We start from the raw sequence: 26,067 nt of genomic DNA on the forward strand, positions 1-26,067 counted from the left end.
ATCTCCACCGCATCATTGTTAAAGCCAGCATAATAGATAGTTAAAGCTTAGGACTGATATCAAATACATATGAATCAATTAAGAGCATAAGAATATAAGAATAGCCTTACTGGTCAGACCAATGGTCCATCAAGCTCACGGTGGTCAATCCAGGTCCCTAGTACCTGGCCAAAACCCAAGGAGTAGCAACATTCCAGCATCTCAAAGAAAAACAAGATTCCGGAACCCCAGTGAGAGCAACATTCCAGAGCTGAGATTGTGATGTCATAATGCCTCATTCCACAGTGCCTCAGAGCCAACCTCTTCAGTGATGTCACAATGGTTTGATTGCTCACATAAGAACATAAGAATAGCCTTACTGGTCAGACCAATGGTCCATCAAACTCAGTAGCCCATTCTCACGGTGGCCAATCCAGGTCACTAGTACCTGGCCAAAACCCAAAGAGTGGCAACATTCCATTCAGAATCCTAAAAAAATAGCATGATTCTGGAATCCCAAAGAGTAACAAAAGATTCCGGAACTCCAAGGAGTAGCGACATTCCATCCTACCGATCCAGGGCAAGCAGTGGCTTCCAAGTTTCCAAGTTTATTTAAGATCTGATGAATCGCTTAATCAAATATCAAAGCGATGTACATAGCTAAAATTCATACAACCTTCTGGGGGACAAACCTACCACCTTTGGCTATAAACAAGACTTACACATAATCAAGTTTCAAGTTTAATATTTCTCTTGATGAATCGCTTAATCAAATTCTAAGCGATGAACAATTTAAAATACATTCAATGAAAGACAATACAATACAAAACAAACTTTAAATAATGAGGAAAGAGGGAAAGAAATACAATATTTTAAAGAAAATAAGACAAAAAGGGAGGGTAACAATAAATAGATAAAGTCGCATGGCAGACCCTAGGGAATGAATCAAGACAAAAGTACTATCAGTTGAAAGCATTTTTAAAAAGAAAGCCTTTCAACTTACTCCCCCCCATGTCTTTCTCAATAACAGACTATGGACTTATCCTCCAGGAACTTGTCCAAACCATTCAAGTGCAATGGTTATTTCCTCATCCCCGAAGGGTTTACAATCTGAGGGCATCTTTTACTAAGCTGCAGCAGAAAAGAAACCTTAGCACACACTTGCATGAGTATTTTCCACGCACCAAGGCCATTCGTTCCGCGGTCGTAAAATGATTGATTTTCTCTTTGTTGTGTCAAAGGCCATGCGCTAATGTTCCCGTCAATGTACACCCATTAAAACAAAATTACAGCGCGAGCACTTAGACGACCACTTCCCCTTTTATAAAGACGCGTTAGGCTTTTTTTTTTTAAATCACCAGCCGAGGCTGGCTCATAGAATTCCTATGAGCGTTGGAGCTAATACCACCGTGGTCGGTGATGAAAAAAAAGCCTAATGCGGCCTCGTAAAAGGGGGAGGAGGTGTTACTTTGAAAGCAGCAAGGGTTTGCGTGGGAATCGAGCCACTGGAATCAGCTGACCCATCCCTTGAAGGTCTCCTCTTTAGGAAAGCATTAAAAACAGACCTGTTCACCTAACTCCCCCGCCCACGACCGATAGATTACAATAAATGTATATTGATACAAGATCCTCGGTATGAGTCGCGTTAGGTTAAAAACTTGTATTCAGAAACCTTGCGCTGTAACTGTGACCAATTTAACCTGTAAACCAGGGGTGTCAAACTCAATCACATAAGGAGGCCGAAATCTAAAACACAGGCTAAGTCAAGGGCCGAATTTTTTCTTAAGATTCTTAGGCCCTCTTTTACTAAGGTGAGGTTCAAGGTTCAAGGTTTATTAATATTTGATTTATCGCTGAATCTGTTTACAAAGCGATGTACATAAATAAAAAGAATAAAATATAAAGATACAAATTAAAACTCAGTAACGACAAGTTTAAGACAAGACAAACTTGAATTGGGAGGAAAAGAGGGGGAAAGATTACATCTGTTATATATAGAAAAACAAATACGGGGAAAAAACATAAGGGAACGGGGATAAGTAGAAGATTAAAAAACTAAAAAATTTTTAATAATGAGTATTAAAAACATCTTTAAAAAGGTGAGTTTTCAAAATTTTTTTAAAAGAAAGAAGATCTCTTTCGTTTGTGATATGTTGTGGTAGAGAGTTCCACCATTGTGGACCCATAACAGAAAACATGTCTGCTCTTCTTGTTCCTGTTGTTTTAAGGGAAGGTATAACTAATAAGTTTTGAGAAGATGATCTAGTGAACGAACGGGATTATAAGGAATTAACATCCTTGATATAAACAGAGGCTCGCTATGAACTAGGGTTTTAAAAATGAGCAACATTACCTTATATAAAATACGGTGGCTAATAGGAAGCCTAATCAGTTAGCACACCTTAATAAAAGAGGGGGTTAGTCTTAGTAGAAGTATAGATCCTTCCTTACCCTTAGACACCGGTGATGCGGTCAGGCACTTGGGTGAAGCGCGCTGCTCCGAACTAGCTTTTACACTTGGCCTGGGTCTTTCTGCCTGCAAATGGGTACTGCAGCGTTGTGAGGAGCTCGGAGCGCCGCTGGGAGTGGGGCTGCATAGTCAGGCGCTTAGATGCGGCACTGACACTGCGGGCCACATAAAATGACCAGGCGGGCCGGATTCAGCCCCCGGGCCTTGTGTCTGACATGTGTGCTGTAAACTGTATATTATGCACATTGGTATTAGATCCCTAGTATGTGTCGAGTTAGGATAAAAAAAACACTTGTACCAGAAAAACAACAACCTTGTACTGTAACTATGGCAAATTATAACCTGTTAACTGTATATTATATACTAGTCTTTAAGCCTGTTACATTAACGGGTGCTAGAATAGATGTGTGTGTCTGTCTTTCTTTCTCTCTCTCTCCTTGGCCGCTGTCTGTCTTTCTTTCTTTCTGTCTCTCTCTTTCCTCGGCTGTCCACCACCACCCCTTCCCTGCTCCCCCAGTCCAGCAGTAGCCCTTCTCCCTTCCTTTTACCTCCCCCTGTCCAGCAGCAGCCCTTCCCTGCTCCCCCTGTCCAGCAGTAGGCCTTCTCCCTTCCATTTACCTCCCCCTGTCCAGCATCACCCCTTCCTTGCTCCCCCTGTCCAGCAGTAGCCCTTCTCCCTTCCTTTTACCTCCCCCCTGTTCAGCAGCACCACTTCCCTGATCCCCCTGTCTAGCAGTAGCCCTTCTCCCTTCCTTTTACCTACCCCTTGTCCAGCAGCACCCCTTCCCTGCTCCCCCTGTCCAGCAGTAGCCCTTTTCCCTTCCTTTTCCCTCCCCCCTTTCCAGCAGCACCCCTTCCCTGCTCCCCCTGTCCAGCAGTAGCCCTTCTCCCTTCCTTTTACCTCCCCCCTGTCCAGCAGCACCCCTTCCCTGCTCCCCCTGTCCAGCAGTAGGCCTTCTCCCTTCCATTTACCTCCCCCTGTCCAGCATCACCCCTTCCTTGCTCCCCCTGTCCAGCAGTAGCCCTTCTCCCTTCCTTTTACCTCCCCCCTGTTCAGCAGCACCACTTCCCTGCTCCCCCTGTCTAGCAGTAGCCCTTCTCCCTTCCTTTTACCTACCCCCTGTCCAGCAGCACCCCTTCCCTGCTCCCCCTGTCCAGCAGTAGCCCTTTTCCCTTCCTTTTACCTCCCCCCTTTCCAGCAGCACCCCTTCCCTGCTCCCCCTGTCCAGCAGTAGCCCTTCTCCCTTCCTTTTACCTCCCCCCTGTCCAGCAGCACCCCTTCCCTGCTCCCCCTGTCTAGCAGTAGCCCTTCTCCCTTCCTTTTACCTACCCCCTGTCCAGCAGCACCCCTTCCCTGCTCCCCCTGTCCAGCAGTAGCCCTTTTCCCTTCCTTTTACCTCCCCCCTTTCTAGCAGCACCCCTTCCCTGCTCCCCCTGTCCAGCAGTAGCCCTTCTCCTTTCCTTTTACCTCCCCCCTGTCCAGCAGCACCCCTTCCCTGCTCCCCCTGTCCAGCAGTAGCCCTTTTCCCTTCCTTTTACTTCCCCCCTGTCCAGCAGCACCCCTTCCCTGCTCCCCCTGTCCAGCACTAGCCCTTCTCCCTTCATTTTACCTTTTACCCGGTTTTCAGGGTGGTCTGCAGTGGTTTCGTGGTCGCAGCATCGCGGAAGAAAGGCAATGTTTAATCCGCCGCAGGCTCCTACTGATGGGGAAACTGCCGCACGCTCTACTGCGCAGGCGGAAACCACCGAACGAAACAGTTGCACTCTCCTTCTTCTGCCCCATGCGCTGCAAGCCGCCCCACGTGCCTCAAATTGAATTCGGCACGGAGGCACACATCACAGCGGCAGGGATCACGGCCTCCTAAGTGCGCATGTGCGCTTAGGGTTTTATTATAGAGGATGTTGACCTGTAACCCATTCTGGGCTCTTTGGGGAGGACGGAAGAGAAAATGAATTAAATAAATAATCCTTTGCTAAGCAATCAGCGCATGAAGGTTTCTACCGCGGGCCGGCGAGGTAAATGATCCGACGCTCATAGGAATTCTATGAGCATCAGAGCATTTAACCCACCAGCTCACGGTAGAAACCTCTACCGCAATTTAATAAAACCCAGAAACGCCCACTCGCCACCCCCTGACGCGGCCCCTCAAAAAAAAAAAAAAAAAGAATTTTTAGCGCACGGTTACTGCATGCTAACTTGGCACTTGCCGCAGTGCGCCATGTGAAGCTGCATTAGGCACATTAGCATCTATTAAGGCTTAGTAAACTGGCCCGTCAAAAAATTACAAAGACTAGGGGACACTTTTCAAACCAAGAGGAGGAAATATTTTCTTTCATTCGGAGAACAGTTAAGCTCTGGTAATGCGTTGCCAGAGGATGTGGTAAGAGTGGTTAATGTAGCTGGTTTAAAAAAAAAAAAAAGGCTTAGACAAGTTCCTGGAGGAAAAGTCCATTGTTTGCCCTCGATTGGTATTATGGAATGTTGCCGCTATTTGGGTTCTACCAAGTACTTGTGACTTAGATTGGCCACCATGAAGACAGAATGTTGTGCTAGATGGACCATTGGTCTGACCCAGTAAGGCTATTCTTATGATATAACAGTGGTTAGGATATCAGGGTTTATAAAAAAAGGTTTGGTCATGTTTCTGGAGGAAAAGTCCATATTCTGCGATTGAGACAGACATGGATGAAGCCACTGCTTGCCCTGGACCGGTAGCAGGGAATGTTGCTACTATTTCATTTTTGGGCAGGTATACTCCTCCAGTATGGCAATTCTCATGTTCTTATAGGGTTACCAGATTTCCTCTTTTAAAAAAGAGGACACGTGGCCTCACCCCATTCTGCCCCCACCTGCCCCCACCTGAACCTCGTGTCTCCTTCCCCGAGCTCCAGGCCGCATCTAGAGAGCCTCCGCGCATGCGCGGCCGTTGACCCAATGACATCACGGTGCATGCACACATGCGCAGAGGCCCTCCATAGGCAGCTTGGAGCCTTCCAAAACCTGGACAAACAGCCAGGTTTTGGAAATCCTTCCGGGCACCCAGACAGTCCTCTAAAAAGAGGACATCTCCAGATTTTTCCAGACATCTGGTAACCCTAGCCAGGTACATGTGATCTGGATTAGTCACCGTGACGACAGGATACTGGGCTAGATGGACCACTGGTCTGACCCAGTAAGGCTGTTATGTTGAGCGACTTGTCCAAGGTTAGACCGAGCAGCAGCCATATTTGAACTGGGCTTCCCTAGTTGTCAGCCCTATGCTCTAAACCAGGGGTGCCCAATAGGTCGATCGCGATCGACGGGTAGCTCGCCAAGGCAAAGTGAGTCGATCACCCAGGACTCACTTTGCCTTGGCGATCTATCAGGCCGATCAGTCTTCCTCTCCCCAACATCAGTTCTGCCGTCGGAGAGGAAGTTCGGGCCAGCCAATCGCTGCCTGGCTGGGCGGAACTTCCTCTCCGACGGCAGAATTGATGTCGGGGAGAGGAATGCTGGTCGGCCCGAAGCAGGGAGAGCATGGGGCGGCGTCGGCTTTGGGGCCTGTTGTCCATTGGTGGAAGTTTGGGTCCTGCTCCCCGATGGCAGCGGCAGTGGCTTGGGGAAGGGCAGGGAGAAAGAAAGAAAGGGGGCAGGCAGGGAAACAGAAGGAAAGAAGAGAAACAGAAAAAAAGAAAGGGGGCATGAAGAGAGAAAGAAAGAAAGGTCAGGGAGAGAGGAAGAAAAAGTTGGGGGAGGGAATAAGGTTTGGAGGAGAGAAAGCATACAGGAAAGAAAGATTGGATGCACAGTCAGAAGAAGAAAGTGCAACCAGAGACTCATGAAATCACCAGACAAGGTAGTAAAAATGATTTTATTTTAAATTTAGTGATCAAAATGTGTCTGAATTTATATCTGCTGTCTATATTTTACAATATGGGCCCCTTTTACTAAACCGCAATAGTGGTTTTTAGCGCAGGGAGCCTATGAGCGTCGAGAGCAGCGCTGGGCATTCAGCGCAGCTCCCTGCGCTAAAAACTGATATTGTGGTTTAGTAAAAAGGGAGGGGGTGGGTATTTGTCTATTTTTGTATGGTTGTTACTGAGGTGACAGCGCATAGAGTCATCTGCTTTGACCTCTTTGAAAAAAACCCCGGAATAGGAATGATAATTAACAACTCTATGCGTACAGTGTGCTTTGTGTTTTTAAAAAAATGTTATCGTTGGTAGATCATTTTGACTTGGTCATTTTAAAAGTAGCTCGCGAGTCAAAAAAAGTGTGGGCACCCCTGCTCTAAACACTAGTTCATAGGGCTAGTAATTGAAGAGACCATTCACTAAAACAGATCTAATGAGTTTAAAGGTGAAAATGTTATGGGTTCAAGCAGTGTTCTGGTAGGTAACGCCCAAGGCAAAGCAGTAAAACCACACAGGACATTTATTTTGTACCTATAACATGAAAACTTCTAAAGAGAAATCCACCTTGACTTAGAAGGCGGGAAGTGAAGGGAATTATAGTATATACCATCGTTCTGTTGTAACACATAACCTATGTCCGTGCGGTCATTCTGCCATCATTGTTTCTCTTTTTTTTATAGGGTCTCTCTCGAGCAGAGTTAGAAGACCAGATCAGATCGGCTGCCAGTCTGGAAGAGCTGCTTGGGATAATCCAGTCGAGAGAGCTGAAACTGTGGCGGTGCCGATCGAAGATCAAACATCTGGCTGGTCAAGACTCCCGATCGGCCTCGCATCGCTCAACGCGATTTGCAGCTGCATTCTACGGAATAGAACTCCTGAAAGGTAGGTATATGTTTGCATGGAATTTCTACGGCCTTCTTACCTATGTTCTGGCTCTTCAATAGCGTGTGTGAGGAGCCTGAGGGTTGTGCATGGGTCAAAAACACGTTAAATGTCCATCTTTTGTACTACACTTCCCCCTTCCGTATTCACGAATTCCGTATCTACGGATTCGGTTATTCGCGATTTTTGACCAGAAAATTTTTTTTTAATTTTTCGGGCTATTTTAAGCCCCCCCCCCCCCTTTAAGCCTTACCTGGTGGTCTAGCGGGTTTTCAGGCAGGAGCGATCTTCCCACGCTCCTGCCCTGTGCAGATCGCTCACAGGAAATGGCTCGAGAGACTACGGGAGCTCAAGGCAGCCATTTCCTGTGAGCGATCTGCACAGGGCAGGAGCGTGGGAAGATCGCTCCTGCCTGAAAACCCGCTAGACCACCAGGTAAGGCTTAAGGGGGGGGGCTTACAGGGCTAAAAATAGCCGGGGGAAGCGGGAATAAGGGCAGAACCGGCCCAAATATTATTTGTGGTTTTTCCATATTCGCGGGCCGGCTCTGCCCCTAAGCCCCGCGAATACGGAGGGGGAAGTGTGCTGGAGCCAGAACAGGAATGAACCTCGCAGGCCTCCTCTTGGAAAGTAGAGAACTAGTGAAGAAGAAGCAAAAACATCTGGGATAAACCCTTAGCCACGCAGCCAGGGAAAACTAATGGTCTAGCTGGTCTTTTCCTGCTGTTATCCGCCATGTTCCTGAACCTCACACTTGTGTTCCTGAACCTCACACTTGTGTTCCTGAACCTCACACTACTCCTTGCAGGTGAGATTCCTTCACTTTCTGTTTTCTGTTCAACGTGGGATGGCTGTAAGTTCAAGTTCAATTTATTTGATATACCGCTAATAAATCTAAGGTAAATCTAAGCATTTTACAATAAATAATCTATACAGTGCTCCCCTGATATTTACGAGGGAACCCCCGCGAATCTTGAAAAATCGCAAATATGGTTTTTCATGGGGGAGACTGGAGAGGCCAGCGGGAGAAGGCAGAAAAGAGCAGCCGAAGCACCGGCAAGTGAAGGAAATCACTCGCTCTATGCTCCGACTGCCTCTTCCTGCACTAAAGTCGGGCCTTCTGATTGGCGAGGCCCGACTTTAGTACAGGAAGAGGCGGTCGTAGCATACAGCGGGTGATTTCCTTCACTTGCCAGCACTCTCTCCTGCCTCTTCAGCTGTCCTCTCCTGGTTGGCGGTTTGCGGTCGGAAAATACACAAATGACCGGCACCGCCAACCGCGAATTCGCGGGGGAGCACTGTATATATAAAATTGGATATATCTCTGTGTGTGTGTGTGTGTGTGTATGTATGTTCCAGCATAACTCTGAAACACATGGATAGATTTCAACCAAACTTGGTACACATATGACTTACTATCTGGGGGAAAATACTGTGGGGGAGGGAAGGGGGTGACATGTAAAAATGATCGAAAATGATAGATTTTAGTGTCTAACCCATAGTTTTCAGGCTCGCTGAGATGAATACTGACATCCCCGATGCTGTTTAAGTCCAAATTCAACCCCTTAGAGAGGGCCATTCTTGTGGGAAGGGGGTGGCATGCAAAAATAATTGAAAACGACAGAAATTAGTGTATAATCCACAGTTTTGGGGCTCCCTGACACCCCCGATGCCGTTTAAGTCGAAGTTCAGTCCCATAAAGAGGGCCATTCTTGCTGCTAAAAATGATGATGTCCACGAAATAAGCAATCATATACTTCCTGTTTTACCAGGCATAATCACTGATTACAAGTCTATCGATACCGGAAGATTGGGATAAATACATATATGGGCAACGCCGGGTAATAAGCTAATATAATGATAAAAATGAGTAAAAATAAAAAGGACGAGAAACAAAATTCGACAAAACATAGACGCTCTTCCGGAGTCTGTCGTAGGGGAAAACACCCTCCAGGGATTCAAGACAAAGTTAGACAAGTTCCTGCTGAACAAGAACGTGCGCTGGTAGAGCTCGTCTCAGTTAGGGCGCTGGTCTTTGGGCAGAGGGCCACCGCGTGAGTGGACTGCTGGACACGATGGATCACTGGTCTGACCCAGCGGCGGCAAATTCTTATGTTATGTTCTTAGACGATCTGCTGGTTGTAGAAACACAAGGGAAAAAAGGGATAGGCAGGTTACAAAAAAAAAAACCCCCAAAAAATTGGGGGAGGGGAGGAGAGGAACAATACAGTAGGGAAAGGAGACGTTTTCTATCCGTCTACTAAACTGTCTTGATACCAAGAGAAAGAGCGGAAGAGTCATTTGAAGTTACTGAACTTGGAAGAAGACCGAGGGAGTGGAGAGCAATCTTTCAATATACAGAAGTGGGAGAATTCAGAGACGATGGACATCTGTTCTCCATCTGGACCCGGGACAAGATAAGAAGTCATTGATTCAGCCTCCGGCAGAGGAGATTGAAGATTGGACATTTCAGATTGATGTGATAACTGCAAGGATGGTTAGACACTGGATCATGTCACCAAAAAGGTACTTAAGTCTGTCATTAGTGGTTTTTACAAATAGTTAAGACAAATTTGTGTCTGGAATGGATTAGGTATTACAAATCGTATCTGGCAGAGGAATGGTTTACTTGAAAGCACTTTTTAAATCTAGCTCTGGCTTTTTATAATAGTAGTTACAAATCAAATGACTTTCGCCTTTTTGAGTCCCTTCTACTTCTGTGCGCGTGGGAGCCCGTTATAAGGACTTTGGGCTGACTACAACCGGGCGGTGATTGCAACTGGTACAAAATGCAGCGGTTAGGCTACTTTGTGGACTGCAGAAGTTTGATCATGTGACACCTTTCTATCGACTTCTACACTGGCTGCCGATGGAGGCATGTGTGAAATTCAAGTTTGGTTGTTTTTGCTTTAAGGTACTTTACGGTTTAGCCCCTAAATATATCTTTAAGTATATTTATTAATTTTTCAACACATAAAACAATATGCATTAAACCGAGAGCTTGGCCTTCAAATTACATCAAGAAAGGAAACCGACAGGAACCTAAAGCCCCATAAAATTAATATTGCTCAAAACTCTTGCGATAGTCCACATATAGGGAAGAGACAATTCACATCTCCAGAGAATTACAAAGTTAACAACTAGGAAAAAAAACCCAACAAATAGTAGCGTTACTTCTTCAAAATTATATATGGGCCTTTCTATCTACTTGTAGTCAATTAGGTTTCTGACTCTCTAAGAGGTATTCTGCACTGAAACCCCTTTTCCTTCAAGAAAAAATTGCAACTGGGAGGGTTCAAAAAACACATAAGAATTCTGATCCAAAAGGATCATACGTTTACAAGGATATCTGAGTTGAAATTTTGCTCCCAGTGAAATCACAAATTGCTTTAATTCGTGGAACCTCCTTCGCCTGCTCTGAGTTGTTTTCGAAACATCTGGGAACATGGAGATCTTTCCTCCTAAGAAGGTCACTTCTCTAAGTCTAAAAAATATGATTGTCACCAGAAGAGTCGCTCGACTGGTGACCTCGTCCTCTGAAGTTTCAAGATTATTTGTGATATTAATAACGTTTGAAGCTTCTAATGAAGCACCTGGAGATGAGATCTGCTTTTTCTTTGATACTGGCAAAAGGTATATTTTATGCAATGGAGGAAGTCCATCCTCAGAATATTTAAATACTTCCTTCAGGAACCTATAAAATAAATCTTTTGAAGAGATTGACAGCATTCCAGGAAAGTTCAAAATCCTTAAATTCAGTGACTTAGTATAATTCTCAAAACTTTCCACCTTCCTAGCAAAGAGCAATCTGTCCTGAATTATCAATACTTGAGATATATGTAGTCCTTGAACCTGCTGGTTCAAGTGATCCACTTTCTCACTCTGAGTTTTAACTTCCCCCTGAAGTTTATTAAGTTTCTGTGCCTGAATATTAACCGGGGGGAGGGTGACGGGACAAACAAGCGCTGACAATTCAGCGCAAGACTTCAGCGTGCCGCTGGAAAACCTTCTTTTAAAGGGCTCCCACGGGATGTGTGCCACTCTACTTAATAGGGATCGAGCTGCCTCGCGCTGCCATGTTGGGGGGCGTGGAGGGTATAACCCCCCACATTATACTGAAAACTTAACTTTTTCCCTAAAAAATGGGGAAAAAGTTAAGTTTCCAGTATAATGTTGGGTTACAACCCCCCAACCCCCCCCCAACACCAGTGCGATCCCTATTAAGTAAAGTGTGGGGGGGTTCCCCACCATCACCCCCCATCGGAGCCCTTTAAAAGAAGGTTTTCCTGCGATGCGCTGAAGTCTCGCATGCTTAAGACTATGAACCAGGGGGAGAGTTCCGACACAAAGTTTGTGAAGGGAGTCCAGTGCATTCCATATTGACTCCAATGTAAATTCGGCAGGTCTTACCAGAGAAGGGATCGTAACACTCTGTCCCTCTCCTATTGCCGGCTCTGCAACTTTCTCTGCCTTCGATAGTCCAGCCGCTTCAGGCTGGGGCGTCGTCAAGCTCCCGAGCTCTACAGTCAAAGTCGAAATTCGTCCCTGTGCAGCTCCCGACAGCTCCCAGTCTCGCAGCTGCAGAGGAGGTGGAGGTCCCGCGGGACTAATCAAGAGTTCGCATCCGAGCACCGAAGCCTCTCTCTGAGTCGGTGCAGCCGGATCGCCCCTTGGAGAAGAAGTAAGGAAGCCCGTAATAAACTCCTGCCGCATCAAGGTAGGTTTGCTCTGCCGGGCTGAAGCAGTAGTTCTTCCTCTCCTTTTAGGCATGATTAGGACAAATTTTACCCTGAAAAAACGGGTGAAGATATTATCAGCAGCAAGAGAAGTAATACCGGCGTCCTCGCTACTCCACCGTCTTCCCTCTCCTCCTAAAATCATGTATCAGCCCCTAAATATATAACAGACCTTTTCTCTTTCACAACCAACGGACATAAGAGAAGCTCACATCCCAATTTTGTTTCCCCACCGGTTAGAGGTTGTAAATTTAAAAAAGTCATCACCAACATCTTTTCTCACATCAAGCAGCATTATGGGGTAAAGATCTGGAACAACTGCTCATGCCTACTACTTATAGGGAATTCAGGAAACACCTAAAAACATATCTGTTCCTGAAGTACTTAGGTAACTGATCTTTCAGCCGCATTTGACACTGTCGACCACTCTCTCCTCCTCGACCGCCTTAGAGACTGTGGAATTACTGGCCAAGCACTTTCATGGTTTATCTCATATTTTACCAACCGTAGTTTCAATGTCTACTCTAATAACGAAACTTCTTTACCCATAGTTCATACCTACGGTGTCCCACAGGGTTCTATTCTATCCCCTGTGCTATTTAATATCTTCATGTCTCCTCTTCTTACTTTAGCCCAGTCAATAGGTTTCACAATCTTTGCTTACACAGATGACATTCAAATACTCCACCCCCATCGACACCACAAACTCTGCCGATATACAAGAAATTAATTCAAAATTAGACAAAATAAGTGACTGGCTCTTTGTAAATAAACTCTCCATCAACATTAACAAATCTTGTGGTATTCTCTTCTCAACCAACCCTAATGAATCAGTAAGAGGAAAAATCTGCCTTAAATCTCATCCAAACAAAATGGAAACAAAAATAAAATTACTAGGGGTTATCATAGACAAAGATTTAATATTTCACGATCACATCAGTTCAGTGGTAAAAACCTGCTTCTGCAAACTCCGACTTATTCGATCCCTAACTTCTATTCTCGAAACTGAAGCAATCATGACCCTAGTTCGTTCTCTGGTCATTTCTCACCTTGACTATTGCAATTCTCTTTACAATGGAATTCCTAAAAAAAGAAACACGACGTCTTCAGCTTATCCAAAACACTGCAATAAAACTTATATATAAACTAGGGAAATACGACCACGTCACTCCTCTTTGGAAAGAAGCGCATTGGCTACCCATTACACATCGTATCACCTACAAAACTCTCATGTTGGTCTTTAAAATCAAATCTTCCCGTCAACCATCTTTTCTTGACGAACTTCTTATTCCATTTTGCCCATCACGGACCCTTAGATCAAAATCTACTATCTGTCCCCTCTATAAAGGAAATTTTTTTACACCAGGAAAACCAACTTTTCTGTGGTAGCTCCTACTCTATGGAACGCCTTGCCATCCCATCTTCGTCAGGAAAAACTTATTGATAAATTCAAGACTAATCTGAAAACCTTCGTATTTCAAGACGCATTTTAATGCTCGCGACTCTTTCAACACCATTCACCCAACCGCTTTTAAGAAGCGACCTCCTCCCTCTGTCCTTCCCCTCCCCCTCCCTTTCACATTCAAACCTTTTTTTTTTTTCTTCTATTTCTTTCTTCTTCTCACCACTAATAATGTAACTCTCCCCCTCCTCCCTCGTTAACCTCACTTTCATGTTTGTCATTTTATTCTTTTTATTAATTTTATAATCTATAAACATAATTTTACTTATATTTTATCTTTTATTGTAAACCGGCTAGATACTCGTTGATGGTCGGTATATTAAAAATCAATAAACTTGAAACTTATACAATCTTAGTCCTCAACAAATGAACTTTAGAAACTAAACTAAACTAAACTAAACCTTAGGTTTATATACCGCACCATCTCCATAGTTGTGGAGCTCGGCACGGTTTACAGGAATTGTATTGAGAAAGGAACTCCAAGGAAAGGGCTAGATGAAGATCAGAGGAAGGAAGGAAGTTAGAGGGCTAGAATGTCAAATGAGGAGGGAAGTGTTAGATTTTTGAGAATAACCAGGTTTTCAGATGTTTACGGAAGGGTTGGAGAGCACTCAGGTTCCAAAGAGGTAAGGTTGTTCCAGAGCTCGGTGAGTCTGAAGGGGAGGGAAGTCCCCAGCATTCCGGGGAGGGAAATGCCTTTTAGTGAGGGGAAGGATAGTTTCGATTTTTGGGTGGGTCTGGTGGTATTAGGGTTTGAGGAGTTCCAAGAAAGCGGAATTAATGGTGGAAGGATGCCGTGGACGATTAGAACTGATTAATTAGTGATGAATTAGTAATTAATTAGAATTAGATTAATTAGAATTAGTAATTAATTGGTGATTAATTAGTGATTAGAACTGTTAATCGCTAACTCTGAACTTTTTAATTCCACTCAATCTGTAACATCTTTTAATAATTGTAAACCGCATAGAACTTCATAGTCCTGCGTTATATAAACTGTTATGGTTATTATTATTATTACAGGCTGGTACTTTGGCTAGGGTTACCAGACATCTGGATTTCTCCGGATATGGCTTCCTTTTCAGGACATGTCTGGGGCTCCGGACGGCCTTTCAAAACCCGGCACTTTTGTCTGGGTTTTGAAAAGCCTCCTCAAATCGCGGCGGGCAGGGAGGAAGCCCGCGCATTGGGGCAGAATTAGGGCATTACAGGGCGGGGATGGATGGAACTGGGCGGGTCTAGGGGGTCCAGATTTATCGATTGGAAAATCTGGCAACCCTAACTTTGGCTTTACCCAAAACATCCTTGATCTTGTCACTGCAACCAGCAGCTAGAGACACAAGACACATATACCTCCCCCTCCCCCCCCCCCGAAGGAATTCTATGAGTGCCAGAACAGCGTCGGAGCATTTAGTGCTCCGGGACGCAGGAGAAACCACTACCGCAGCTTATTAAAAGGGGAGTTAATTTGGTGTCATCCCCTATTTCTACAGGGCTGATCTACGATGATCCGTGAGACTGTTTCTATTTCTAATTTATGGTCCGTTTACTCTGGAAACTCTCTCTCTGTTCTGCTTGAGTGTAGAGATCTGCAGCCCTCTGACTTGTTCTGCTTTTCCAGTATACGGTTAGGGCTCTTCAGCTTGGAAAAGAGACGGCTGAGGGGAGATATGATGGAAGTCTACAAAATCCTGAGTGGAGCAGAACGGGTACAAGTGGATGGATTTTTCGCTCCGTCAAAAATGACAAAGACTAGGGGACACTCGATGAAGTTACAGGGAAATACTTTTAAAACAAATAGGAGGAATTTTTTTTCCACTCGGACAATAGTTACGCTCTAAAACGCATTGCCAGAGGATGTGGTAAGAGCAGATAGCGTAGCTGGTTTTAAGAAAGGTTTGGACAAGTTCCTGGAGGAAAAGTCCATAGTCTGTTATTGAGAAAGACAAGGGGGAAGCCACTGCTTGCGCTGTGTCGGTAACATGGAATATTGTTACTCCTTGGGTTTTGGCCAGGTACTAGTGACCTGGATTGGCCACTATGAGAACGAGCTACTGGGCTTGATGGACCACTGGTCTGACCCAGTATGTTCTGCAACCCCCAACCCTATATGTCAAGTCTGTCTGTCCAAGTTAGGCTGTAAGCTCTTCCAAGCAGGGACCATCTATTAAATGTCAAAATGTACAGCCAACCTACGCCCACTTCAGTTTCCCCAAACAAGTGAGTCTCCAGCTGCCTAGGTCTGTGCAACTCTGGGAAAATTAACTCAAGTACATGAACCCGTTTGGATGATCCAAAACTTCAGAACAAACTTCTAATTATAAAACTGAATACCAGACTAAATCAGAAAAGGCTTAAACGTGCAGGAAACTACCTGGATTTCTTTCCTGGGGGAAACTGCCAACAGCAATATGATAACTCTTGAGAGAACAGTCTAGTCTGTAGGTCAAAGAAACAAACATAAAGACTTCCATTCAAATTCCTGTGTTTTATGAGGTGTGCCCTGATATGAGACACCCCCATCACCAGCATGTGCTGCCACGAAAGCTATGTTTTCCAAACATTATGCTGGAAAAAATCCTTATCCCTGACGTCCTCTGCTAACTGAAGGTCTAATTTCCTCCCTGGTCTTCTTAGTTTTCCGGCCTGCTTTTGGCATTGGGATATAGCTTAACTCTTCCAAGTTTAAGTTTCAAGTTTATTTAAATTTAATGGTTCGCTTAAGAATTCTAAGCGAATAACATTACAATAAATATAAGGGTAAAAACAGTTAAGATTATTTTTGTGAATTAAAAAACATATTCGTGAACACTTAACAAAACAGACACTACTGGAGAGGTTGGGAAAAACATGCGGGGTAAAAAGTTACAATGTTGTTGTGTCCACATAGATAGACGAAGAAAATTGGATAGGGTAGGATAGAACATTGGGATGGGGGTACCTAAAAATAGAAAATTTTTTTTTTTTTCGAAGTTTATGATATTTTCAATTGATGAAAGATGATTCCTGTTTAAGGGTTAAAGGAAGCCTTAAACAGAAATGTTTTTAGATTAGTTTTGAATAAAGTGAGATCTTTGATATTCCTAATGTAGAAAGGAAGAGAATTCCAGATAAGCGGGGCTTTGACTGAAAAAATATCATGTCGCCTAGTTCCTATTATTTTCAATGATGGAACCATAAGTAACTCCTGACTATTAGACCGGAGAGAACGATTTGAGAAGTGTGGAATTAATAAGCGGTTAATGAACTGAGGTTCATTTGTAGTAGTTGTTTTAAAGACTAATAATGCTATTTTATATATTATTCTCTGGTTAATGGGTAGCCAATGAGATTTCATCAGATATGGAGTCACGTGATCATATTTCTTTCCATGATGTATTCCATATAATTTCCAGCAATAAAAGACAGCTTCTTGCTCGCTGGCTGCTCACCCAGCCACCCTGTTAGCGCCTTTTCCTCCGCTCGTGTCATGCAGTGAGGGAATAAGGATGGTTTCTGTGGCCATTCTGTTTCTCTTGAAACATAGGGAGAGGTATGGCCAGTAGGAAAAAGGAGGTATTGATGCCTCTGTATAAGACTCCGGTGAGACCTCATTTAGAATGTTGTGTACAATTCTGGAGGCCGCGCCTTCAAAAAGATATAAAAAGGATGGAGTCGGTCCAGAGGAAGGCTACGAAAATGGTGCGTGGTCTCCATCGTAAGGCCTATGGGGGCAGGCTTAAAGATCTCAATCTGTATACTTTGAAGGAAAGGCGGAAGAGGGGAGATCTGACAGAGACGTTTAAATACGTACATAATGTAAAATGTGCATGAGTCAAGTCTCCTCTTCACTATCCAAGCCCTCATCACCTCTTGCTTAGACTACTGCAATTCACTACTCTCAAATCTTCCGCTCAGCCATCTTTCTCCTCTTCACTCCGTTCATAATTCAGCTGAATGACTCAAATTCCGGAAGAGCTGCTATAGTCATGTTACCCCTCTCCTAAAGTCACTTCATCGGCTTCCCATCTGTTTCCAAATACAATACAAACTCCTCTTACCGACCTACAAATGCATTCACTTGGCAGCCCCTCATTATCTCTCTTCACATAGTAACATAGTAACATAGTAGATGACGGCAGATAAAGACCCGAATGGTCCATCCAGTCTGCCCAACCTGATTCAATTTAAATTTTTTTTTTTTTTTTTTTTTCTTCTTAGCTATTTCTGGGCAAGAATCCAAAGCTTTACCCGGTACTATGCTTGGGTTCCAACTGCCGAAATCTCTGTTAAGACTTACTCCAGCCCATCTACACCCTTCCAGCCATTGAAGCCCTCCCCTGCCCATCCTCCACTAAACGGCCATACACAGACACAGACCGTGCAAGTCTGCTCAGTAACTGGCCTTAGTTCAATATTTAATATTATTTTCTGATTCTAAATCTTCTGTGTTCATCCCACGCTTCTTTGAACTCAGTCACAGTTTTACTCTCCACCACCTCTCTCGGGAGCGCATTCCAGGCATCCACCACCCTCTCCGTAAAATAGAATTTCCTAACATTGCCCCTGAATCTACCACCCCTCAACCTCAAATTATGTCCTCTGGTTTTACCATTTTCCTTTCTCTGGAAAATATTTTGTTCTACGTTAATACCCTTTAAGTATTTGAACGTCTGAATCATATCTCCCCTGTCTCTCCTTTCCTCTAGGGTATACATATTCAGGGCTTCCAGTCTCTCCTCATACGTCTTCTGGCGCAAGCCTCCTATCATTTTCGTCGCCCTGCTCTGGACCCCCTCAAGTCTTCTTACGTCTTTCGCCAGATACGGTCTCCAAAACTGAACACAATACTCCAAGTGGGGCCTTACCAATGACCTATACAGGGGCATCAACACCTTCTTCCTTCTACTGACTACGCCTCTCTTTATACAGCCCAGAATCCTTCTGGCAGCAGCCACTGCCTTGTCACACTGTTTTTTCGCCTTTAGATCTTCGGACACTATCACCCCAAGGTCCCTCTCCCCGTCCGTGCATATCAGCTTCTCTCCTCCCAGCATATACGGTTCCTTCCTATTATTAATCTCCAAATGCATTACTCTGCATTTGTTTGCATTGAATTTTAGTTGCCAGGCATTAGACCATTCCTCTAACTTTTGCAGATCCTTTTTCATATTTTCCACTCCCTCTTCGGTGTCTACTCTGTTACAAATCTTGGTATCATCTGCAAAAAGGCACACTTTTCCTTCTAACCCTTCAGCAATGTCACTTACATACATATTGAACAGGATTGGCCCCAGCACCGAACCCTGAGGGACTCCACTACTCACCTTTCCTTCCTTCGAGCGACTTCCATTAACCACCACCCTCTGGCGTCTGTCCGACAGCCAGTTTCTGACCCAGTTCACCACTTTGGGTCCTAACTTCAGCCCTTCAAGTTTGTTCAACAGCCTCCTATGAGGCTCCACCTAGGTTCCCCCCCCCCCCCCCCATGAGCTCCACTCAGCCGGTTGGTCCCTCCTATCTGTGCCCTTCTCCTCCACTGCCAACTCGACTCTGTCCCTTCTGTCTTGCTGCGCCATATGGCTGGAACAAACTGCCTGAATCCCTATGGCGGACTCCGTCTCTGGCAGTATTCAAATCCAAGTTAAAATCCCACCTCTTCAAGACGGCTTTCAACTCCTAACTCTTGGGTTCTGCTACCTCAACCCTATATATCATGTCTGTCTGTCCCAGTTAGACTGTAAGCTCTTCTGAGCAGGGACCAGCTATTAAATGTCAAAATGTACAGCGCTGCATACACCTTTCAGTGCTATAGAAGTAATAAGTAGTAGTAGTACGGATGTCTCCTCTTAAATGTTTGATTCATTTTGTGTCATTTCCATGACACAATGAAATCAATCCATTTTGCTTTTGGCACACAATAAATCATAGTGAAGACAAAATGAAATGAATAGATCGACCATGATTATCTCTACTTTGCATTGCCAGTCACTATATTCTGTTTCTAAAATTCTCTGTATTCTAATGTTTTTTATAGGTTTCAGAATATAACATAAGAACATGATATGGTAAATGACGGCAGATAAAGACCAATACAGCTCACCTAGTTTGCCAAGTCTGTATTTGTGTCATATAATCTTTAGAACATGTTACAAGTTTGCACTTCTAAAGAAAAGAGAATATACATATAGGAATAATCAATTCCACCAAGAAATTAAACTCCAGAGAGTCCAGTAACCATATGGAGGGCTGACACAAATGAGGGAAAAGAAAACCAGTTAACAGCGAATCTCATTGCAGAGTACAGTGGTGCATTTAAATAGAAGAAGGCTAATACTGGAGAAAACATTTCTTCACCCAGCGTGTAAATTAAACTCTGGAATTTGTTGCCAGCGAATGTGGTAAAAGCAGTTAGCTTAGCAGGGTTTAAAAAAGATTTCCCGTAGCTCCTAAAAGAAGAGTCCATAAGCCATTATTAACATGGGCTAAGCATAAAATCTGTTTAACTCTTTTGGGGATCTTGCCAGATAATTGTGACTTGGATTGGCCACTGCTGAAAATGAGGTACTAGGCTTTATGGACCTTTGATCTGTCCCAGTTCGACAAAACTTAGTAATTGTGTACTTTTTGGCTCCTGAACAAAACAGCTAGAGCTCTCTCCCTCCCCAGAAAAGGACAGTTGAGCTGACTCAAGAGAATACATATTAAAACTCCTACACCTCACTATACATTTGCAAGGAAATCTGAGAAAGGACATGACTCCAATCTGTAACACCATAGGGTATATTATAAGAGACTGTTATTGAATGGCTCTGGCAACGTCAGGAAATTTGTCAACTCTAATATTAAAGAATAGAAAATCTCTATTTTTAAAGAAAAGCCTGAGCACTAAATTCCTATCCAGTTTAAAAAAAAAAAAGTCACACCATCGTCTCCCTCCGCTGATTCTGCCGATGTCTCCAGGAAAGCCAGTAAATCCAGGCTTCGTTCCATTCTACGCATGGATGTGTTCAGATTTTCTTAGAGGGGTGGGCTCATTGGGAAATAGGAACTATGTATCCCTGCATGCAATGGGCAAGAGTAGGCCTGGCTCGGCCTAGTTCTACTAATCTGGAGCCATCTGGAAAACCTAGACTTGGCAGGATGCTGGAAGCCCAGAGGAGTCTGCAGTGCATATTGGAGCCACAGTTGGCATCGGTATTCAGTGTCAGAGTCCGGGGTTTGACAGGGGGTATGGAAACTGGGATACCTTCTGCCCTCTCAATGCAGAAGGTCATGGGGCATGGTGGGAAAGCTTTCTCTGCGTCGCTTCCCAAGCCTGGCAGGCCGCTTAAAGGGAACTGTACATTTCTCACACTGCCAGTCTGCCACCCTTTCCGAAACATGAAAATTATCAACACATAAATTAGAAACATGAGAGCAAAAACAAATTGACGACCCTGGGAAAAGATCTGAGAAGGCACCAAGAGTAATAGCCTGAAGTGGACACATCCCATCTGCAGGCTAGAGATAAGTCGGGAGCTGGTGTCTGTTTCTGTCAGGGCCTTGTTATCTCCTAGCGGTGCAGCGCCACCTGGGAGAAATCTCTGCAGGTGCACTCGGTACACCACGAGGAAAAGTATAGATAACTGGGAATACTGGAAATGTGCAAGATAAGCCAATTTAATCACAAAAAACAAAGCCAACAACAGACAAAGCAAAGTGGGGAGGGAACTGTACACCTCAACCTGTGACAGTGTTGAGTTTCAAATCATTTATTCAAATGCGACACATATGCAAATATATATTAGTCCATATGGCATATCTAGGTTACCATGGATTTCCCCGGACATGTCCTGGGGTCTGGACGGCTTTTCAAAACCCGGCACTTTGGGTTTTGAAAAGCCTCTAGCAATGAGCGACGCCAGGATGGTATCTGACCGTGCGTGGATGCAACGCGGTGAGGTCACACCAGCGCATGCGCAGATGCCGTCCCGGCGAGCAAACAGGTTGAGGGGGCGTGGCTGGGGGGCAGAACAGGGCATGACTCAGGCAGAATGGGGCGTGGCCGGGCAGAACGGGGCGAGCCTAGGGCAGGCCCATGGGTCCGGATTTTTAGCTATGAAAATCTGGCAACCCTAGGCATTTCCTTTTAGATGCGTCGCCTGTCTTATAACAGGAATATAAGAGAGCCTGAAAGGATTTATAAGACAGACGTGAGCGTCTAAGAGGATATGCCATGTGGACTGATATTTATTTGCATATGTGGTGTATTTTGATAAATGATTTGAAACTCAACACCGTGAAAGGGTGATGGATTCAGGGTGTCAGGTCAAAAGCGCGCCGGGACAAAGGCACACCCAGACAATTGAGCGCAGCGCGGAGGCGCACGCCGCAGAAAATTACTGTTTTTACGGCTCCGACGGGGGGGGGGGGGCGTGGGTGGAACCCCCCCAGTTTACTTAATAGACATCGCGCCGCGTTGTGGGGGCGTTGTGGGGGGTTGTAACCCCCCACATTTTACTGAAAACTTCACTTTTTCCCTGTTTGTAGGGAAAAAGTTAAGTTTACAGTAAAATGTGGAGGGTTACAACCCCCCAAACCCCCCATAATAGCCGGCGCGATGTCTATTAAGTAAACTGGGGGGGCTCCCCAACAAAACCCCCTGTCGGAGCCCCTAAAAACTGTAATTTTCTTTGGCGCGCGCCTCCGTCTTGCGCTCAGTTGTCAGCGCGCGCCTTTGTCTTTCGCAGGGTTGTCTATGAACCTGGATTCAGTGCCCTCCCCACTTTCCTTTTTTAACAGACACACAGAAGGCAACTAAGAGGATAGAGAAAATGGCGTCCCGTTCCCCCCTCACCCCCCCCCCCCCGATTTCTGTAAAGGGTTAAAGGAGGAGATCCGTCTGGAAAGAGAGTGTAACACCAGTATTTGTGGTGAGAGAACACCAGGATATTGGGTACAAAGACTAAAGCGCGCGGGACAACCGCACGCCGACAAAGCCGCTCAGACAAATGCACGCAGGAGGTCAGCGCGCCGGATTAAAACTTAACTTTAAAGCGCTCCAAGGGGGGAGTGTAGGGAGGAAACCCCCACACACACACACACTTTACTTAGAAGTGTTGCCACTTGCTTGGGGGGGGTTGGGGGACCCCCCATTACAGAGGAAAGTGAAAATTTTCCCCCTTTTTTAAGGAAAAATTTGTTTCCTCTCAAAGTGGGGGTGTACCCCCTCCACCCACCCCCAACGGCAGTGGCAACACTTCTAAGTAAAGGGGGAGGTTTCCCCCCACACCCCCCACTCGGAGCGCTTTAAAGTTAAGTTTTAATCCGGCGCGCTGACGTCCGTGCATTTTTCCGAGCGGCTTTGTCGGCGCACGATTGTCCCGCGTGCTTTCGACTCATCACCAGATATTGTATTCTCCAACGCTGTCCTAGTTTGGTGGGGGAAGGGCTAAACAAAGCATTCAAGCATTGAATCTGCATCATTTATCGATTTGCTCGTATCAAGTGATGTAAAGCTGCATATGCAAGCGTACATGAATCGGTCTCAGAATCGCGCTGAGATTTTTCTGACAATTGGCCGCAGAATCTGCACGTGAGCTGCAGCAGAGAGCGCAGGGTTTTAATCGGGTGTTCTTCGCTCCGAATGCAAATCAGCTGTCTCTCATGCACAAAAGCTAGTCAGAGCGTAGGCTAAAGAACTTTAGAGGTCTCGCGGGTTAGTCATTCACTGGATCTAATTAAGAGGCAAACGGTGAACATGGGAAACAGCCTAATACTGAGTTATGTTCTTCTATTTTGCATATTTGAATATATTTTACTAAACACTGCGCGGTGGAGGCATTTGCATATGTTAATACTATACAAGATGGATGAAGAATAAGCATTAATTTAGTGTAATGAAATTGCGGAGCAAAGGATCATGGGGTGAAGCTAGGGAGGGGCAGACTTAGGGATAACATGTGGAAATGTGTTTCATGGAAAAGGTGGTGAATGCCCTGAACTTCTTCCAGTCAAGGTGATGAATTAAAACGAGGTAACACATACCCAGATTTTCACTTCTCGCTGCAACACATTACCCCTGCATCTCAGGCTAGAGCAGGGGTAGGCAATTCCGATCCTCGAGAGCCGGAGCCAGGTCAGGTTTTCAGGATCTCCACAATAAATACGCATGAGATAGATTTGCATCTCAAGGAGGCAGTACATGCAAATCCATCTCATACATATTCATTGTGGATATCCTGAAAACTTGACCTGCCTGTGGCTCTCGAGGACCGGAATTTCCTACCCCTGGTCTAAAGCCTCAATACAAATATTTAAGGAATATTCTTAGTACATGACTCTAGAGTAGAGGCGTCCAACCTCTGCCCTCACCAGGTTGGGTTTTCAGGATTTCCCAAATGAATATGCATGAGATCTATTTGCATACAATGGAAGCAGTGCATGCAAATTCATTGGGCAAGTCCTGAAAACCCAACTGGACTGTGGTAAGAGAGTTCTGGAAAGTCTAGGGTATATACAGAGGATGCCTAGTAGCCAGATGGTGAAGGGAAAATCTGAGACCTTTGCCACAGGAAGGCCAGATAGGCTTAGTGGTCATTAGCTGCCCTCATAACTCTGATTGTTGCAGTTGTCCAGGTCTTGCTGTGCCTGATTAAGTGGAACCAATGTCTCAGCCACAGCACGATGGCCAAAATATCGGTTCCACTTACTCAGATGCAGCAAGACCAGACGACAGACACAATCATGAGGCCAGCGATGGAAGTCTTAGGGAATGGCACAGGCGATGGTGTAGTAAGGGGGGTGAGGGGGGTGCGGTCCCTCCCCGGGCGCCATCTTCCTAAAGGTGCAGCACCCCTCCTCCTCTCCACCCCCCCACTCCTCTCCGTGATGCCCCTTGACGCCCTGCCTTTGCTTTCCCCTGTACCTTTTTTACTTCCCCGGCGTGAGGTTGCTGCCCGTGTCTGTGTTGGCGCTCTCTCTGACGTCACTTCCGGGACCTGCGCCTAGGAAGTGCCATGAAAGGATGAGCCGACACTAACGTGGGCATGCTGCTCATGCTGGAAAAGTTAAAAAGGGAAGTGGAAAGGGAAGGCTGTGTGCGTGTGATGGGGTGAGGAAGAGGGCGGGGGAGGAGCGCCACCGCCCTGGGTGCCGCTCACCCTTACTACGCCACTGGACACGGGCAAATTTTCCCCATTCCTATCCCATTCCCCTAAGCTCCGTCCTCATCTGCACAAGCCTCAAACCCTTTAAAATCATAAGTAGCAACATTCTAGAGCTCAGATTGTGATGTCATAATGCCTCATTCCACCAATGCCTAAGCTCCGCCCTCATCTGCACAAGCCTCAAACACTTGAAAGTCATAAGTGTTTGAGGCTTCGGTGGTTAAGGCAGAGCTTATAGGAATGGGGCAGGGACAGCGACAGAGACAAAACTCATGGGGACAGGAACGGGGAAATTGAGTTCCTGCAGGGACGGGGAAAAATTTGTCCCTGTGTCATTCTCTACAGTGCACCACTCTAGAAATCATAAAGTAGCAAAAGTGAGCCATGTACAGGACAATGAAGCCATTGTGACATCACTGATGAGGTTGGCTCTTATTGGTGGAATGAAGCATTATGATGTCACAATACCAGCTCTGGTTATCAAAGGCTGAAACTCTTCACGCTATTTATATATTCACTCTTCTATAGTGTTCTCCCAAGTAGAGAATGACACAGGGACAAATTTTTCCCTGTCCCCACGTGAACTCATTTTCCCGTCCCCTCCCTGTGAGTTCTCTTGCTGTCCCCACCCCATTCCTCCAAGCTCTGCCTTCATCTGCACACGCCTCAAACACTTTAAAATCCTAAGTAGCAACATTCTAGAGCTCAGATTGTGATGTCATAATGCCTCATTCCACCAATGCCTGAGCTCTGTCCTCATCTGCACAAGCCTCAAACACTTTAGAATCCTAAGTAGCAACATTCTAGAGCTCAGATTGTGATGTCATAATGCCTCATTCCACCAATGCCTAAGCTCCGCCCTCATCTGCACAAGCCTCAAACACTTTAAAATCATAAGTGTTCGAGGCTTGTGCGGTTAAGGAAGAGCTTGCAGGAATGGGACAGGGATATTGACTTTGTCTCACAAGAAAAATCAGAGTAATAACTAAATCCAAAAATGTATATATTACTCACCAGAGGTGGGCTAAACACTCCTGATAAACATTTCATGAAAAGGTGGAGAAAAAGCCTCAAAATTCAAATAACAGCAGCCAACAATCAAAAAGTGATAAACGTTCAATACTGCTTCATTTCCTATCATAGGCAAAAAAAAAACTCCACCACCACTGAAATGAATTTATCAAAGGGTGAAAAGAAAAAAAACAAAAAGTTTTACGTAGCTTATGAACCATGGTCCAAAAAACGCCGTAGATGGAAACATCTGGCCAGACAAAATAATGATGGCGCTCACAAGATGAACACTCCACGGACCATGTCCTCGTTTCTGGACCATGGTTCCTAAGCTAAGTAAAACTTTTTGTTTTTTTTCTTTTCACCCTTTGATAAATTCATTTCAGTAGTGGTGGAGTTTTTTTTTTGCCTATGACTTTTTGATTGTTGGCTGCTGTTATTTGAATTTTGAGGCTTTTTCTCCACCTTTTGATGAAATGTTTATCGGGAGTATTTAGCCCACCT

General features: G+C 45.0%; 1 protein-coding gene across 1 annotated transcript in view; it reads left to right on the forward strand.

Annotated features, from left to right (window-relative positions):
• Nucleotides 1-26,067, forward strand: part of VEGFD (vascular endothelial growth factor D) — a 110,516-nt gene that overhangs the window by 29,201 nt on the left and 55,248 nt on the right. Inside the window, exon 2 of the mRNA XM_033948651.1 lies at nucleotides 7,024-7,225. Within this exon, the coding sequence (XP_033804542.1) occupies nucleotides 7,024-7,225 (202 nt within the window). The remainder of the gene's footprint in view (nucleotides 1-7,023; nucleotides 7,226-26,067) is intronic.

The sequence above is a fragment of the Geotrypetes seraphini genome, chromosome 6, assembly GCF_902459505.1.
Source record: "Geotrypetes seraphini chromosome 6, aGeoSer1.1, whole genome shotgun sequence".
NCBI classification, from domain to species: Eukaryota; Metazoa; Chordata; class Amphibia; order Gymnophiona; family Dermophiidae; genus Geotrypetes; species Geotrypetes seraphini.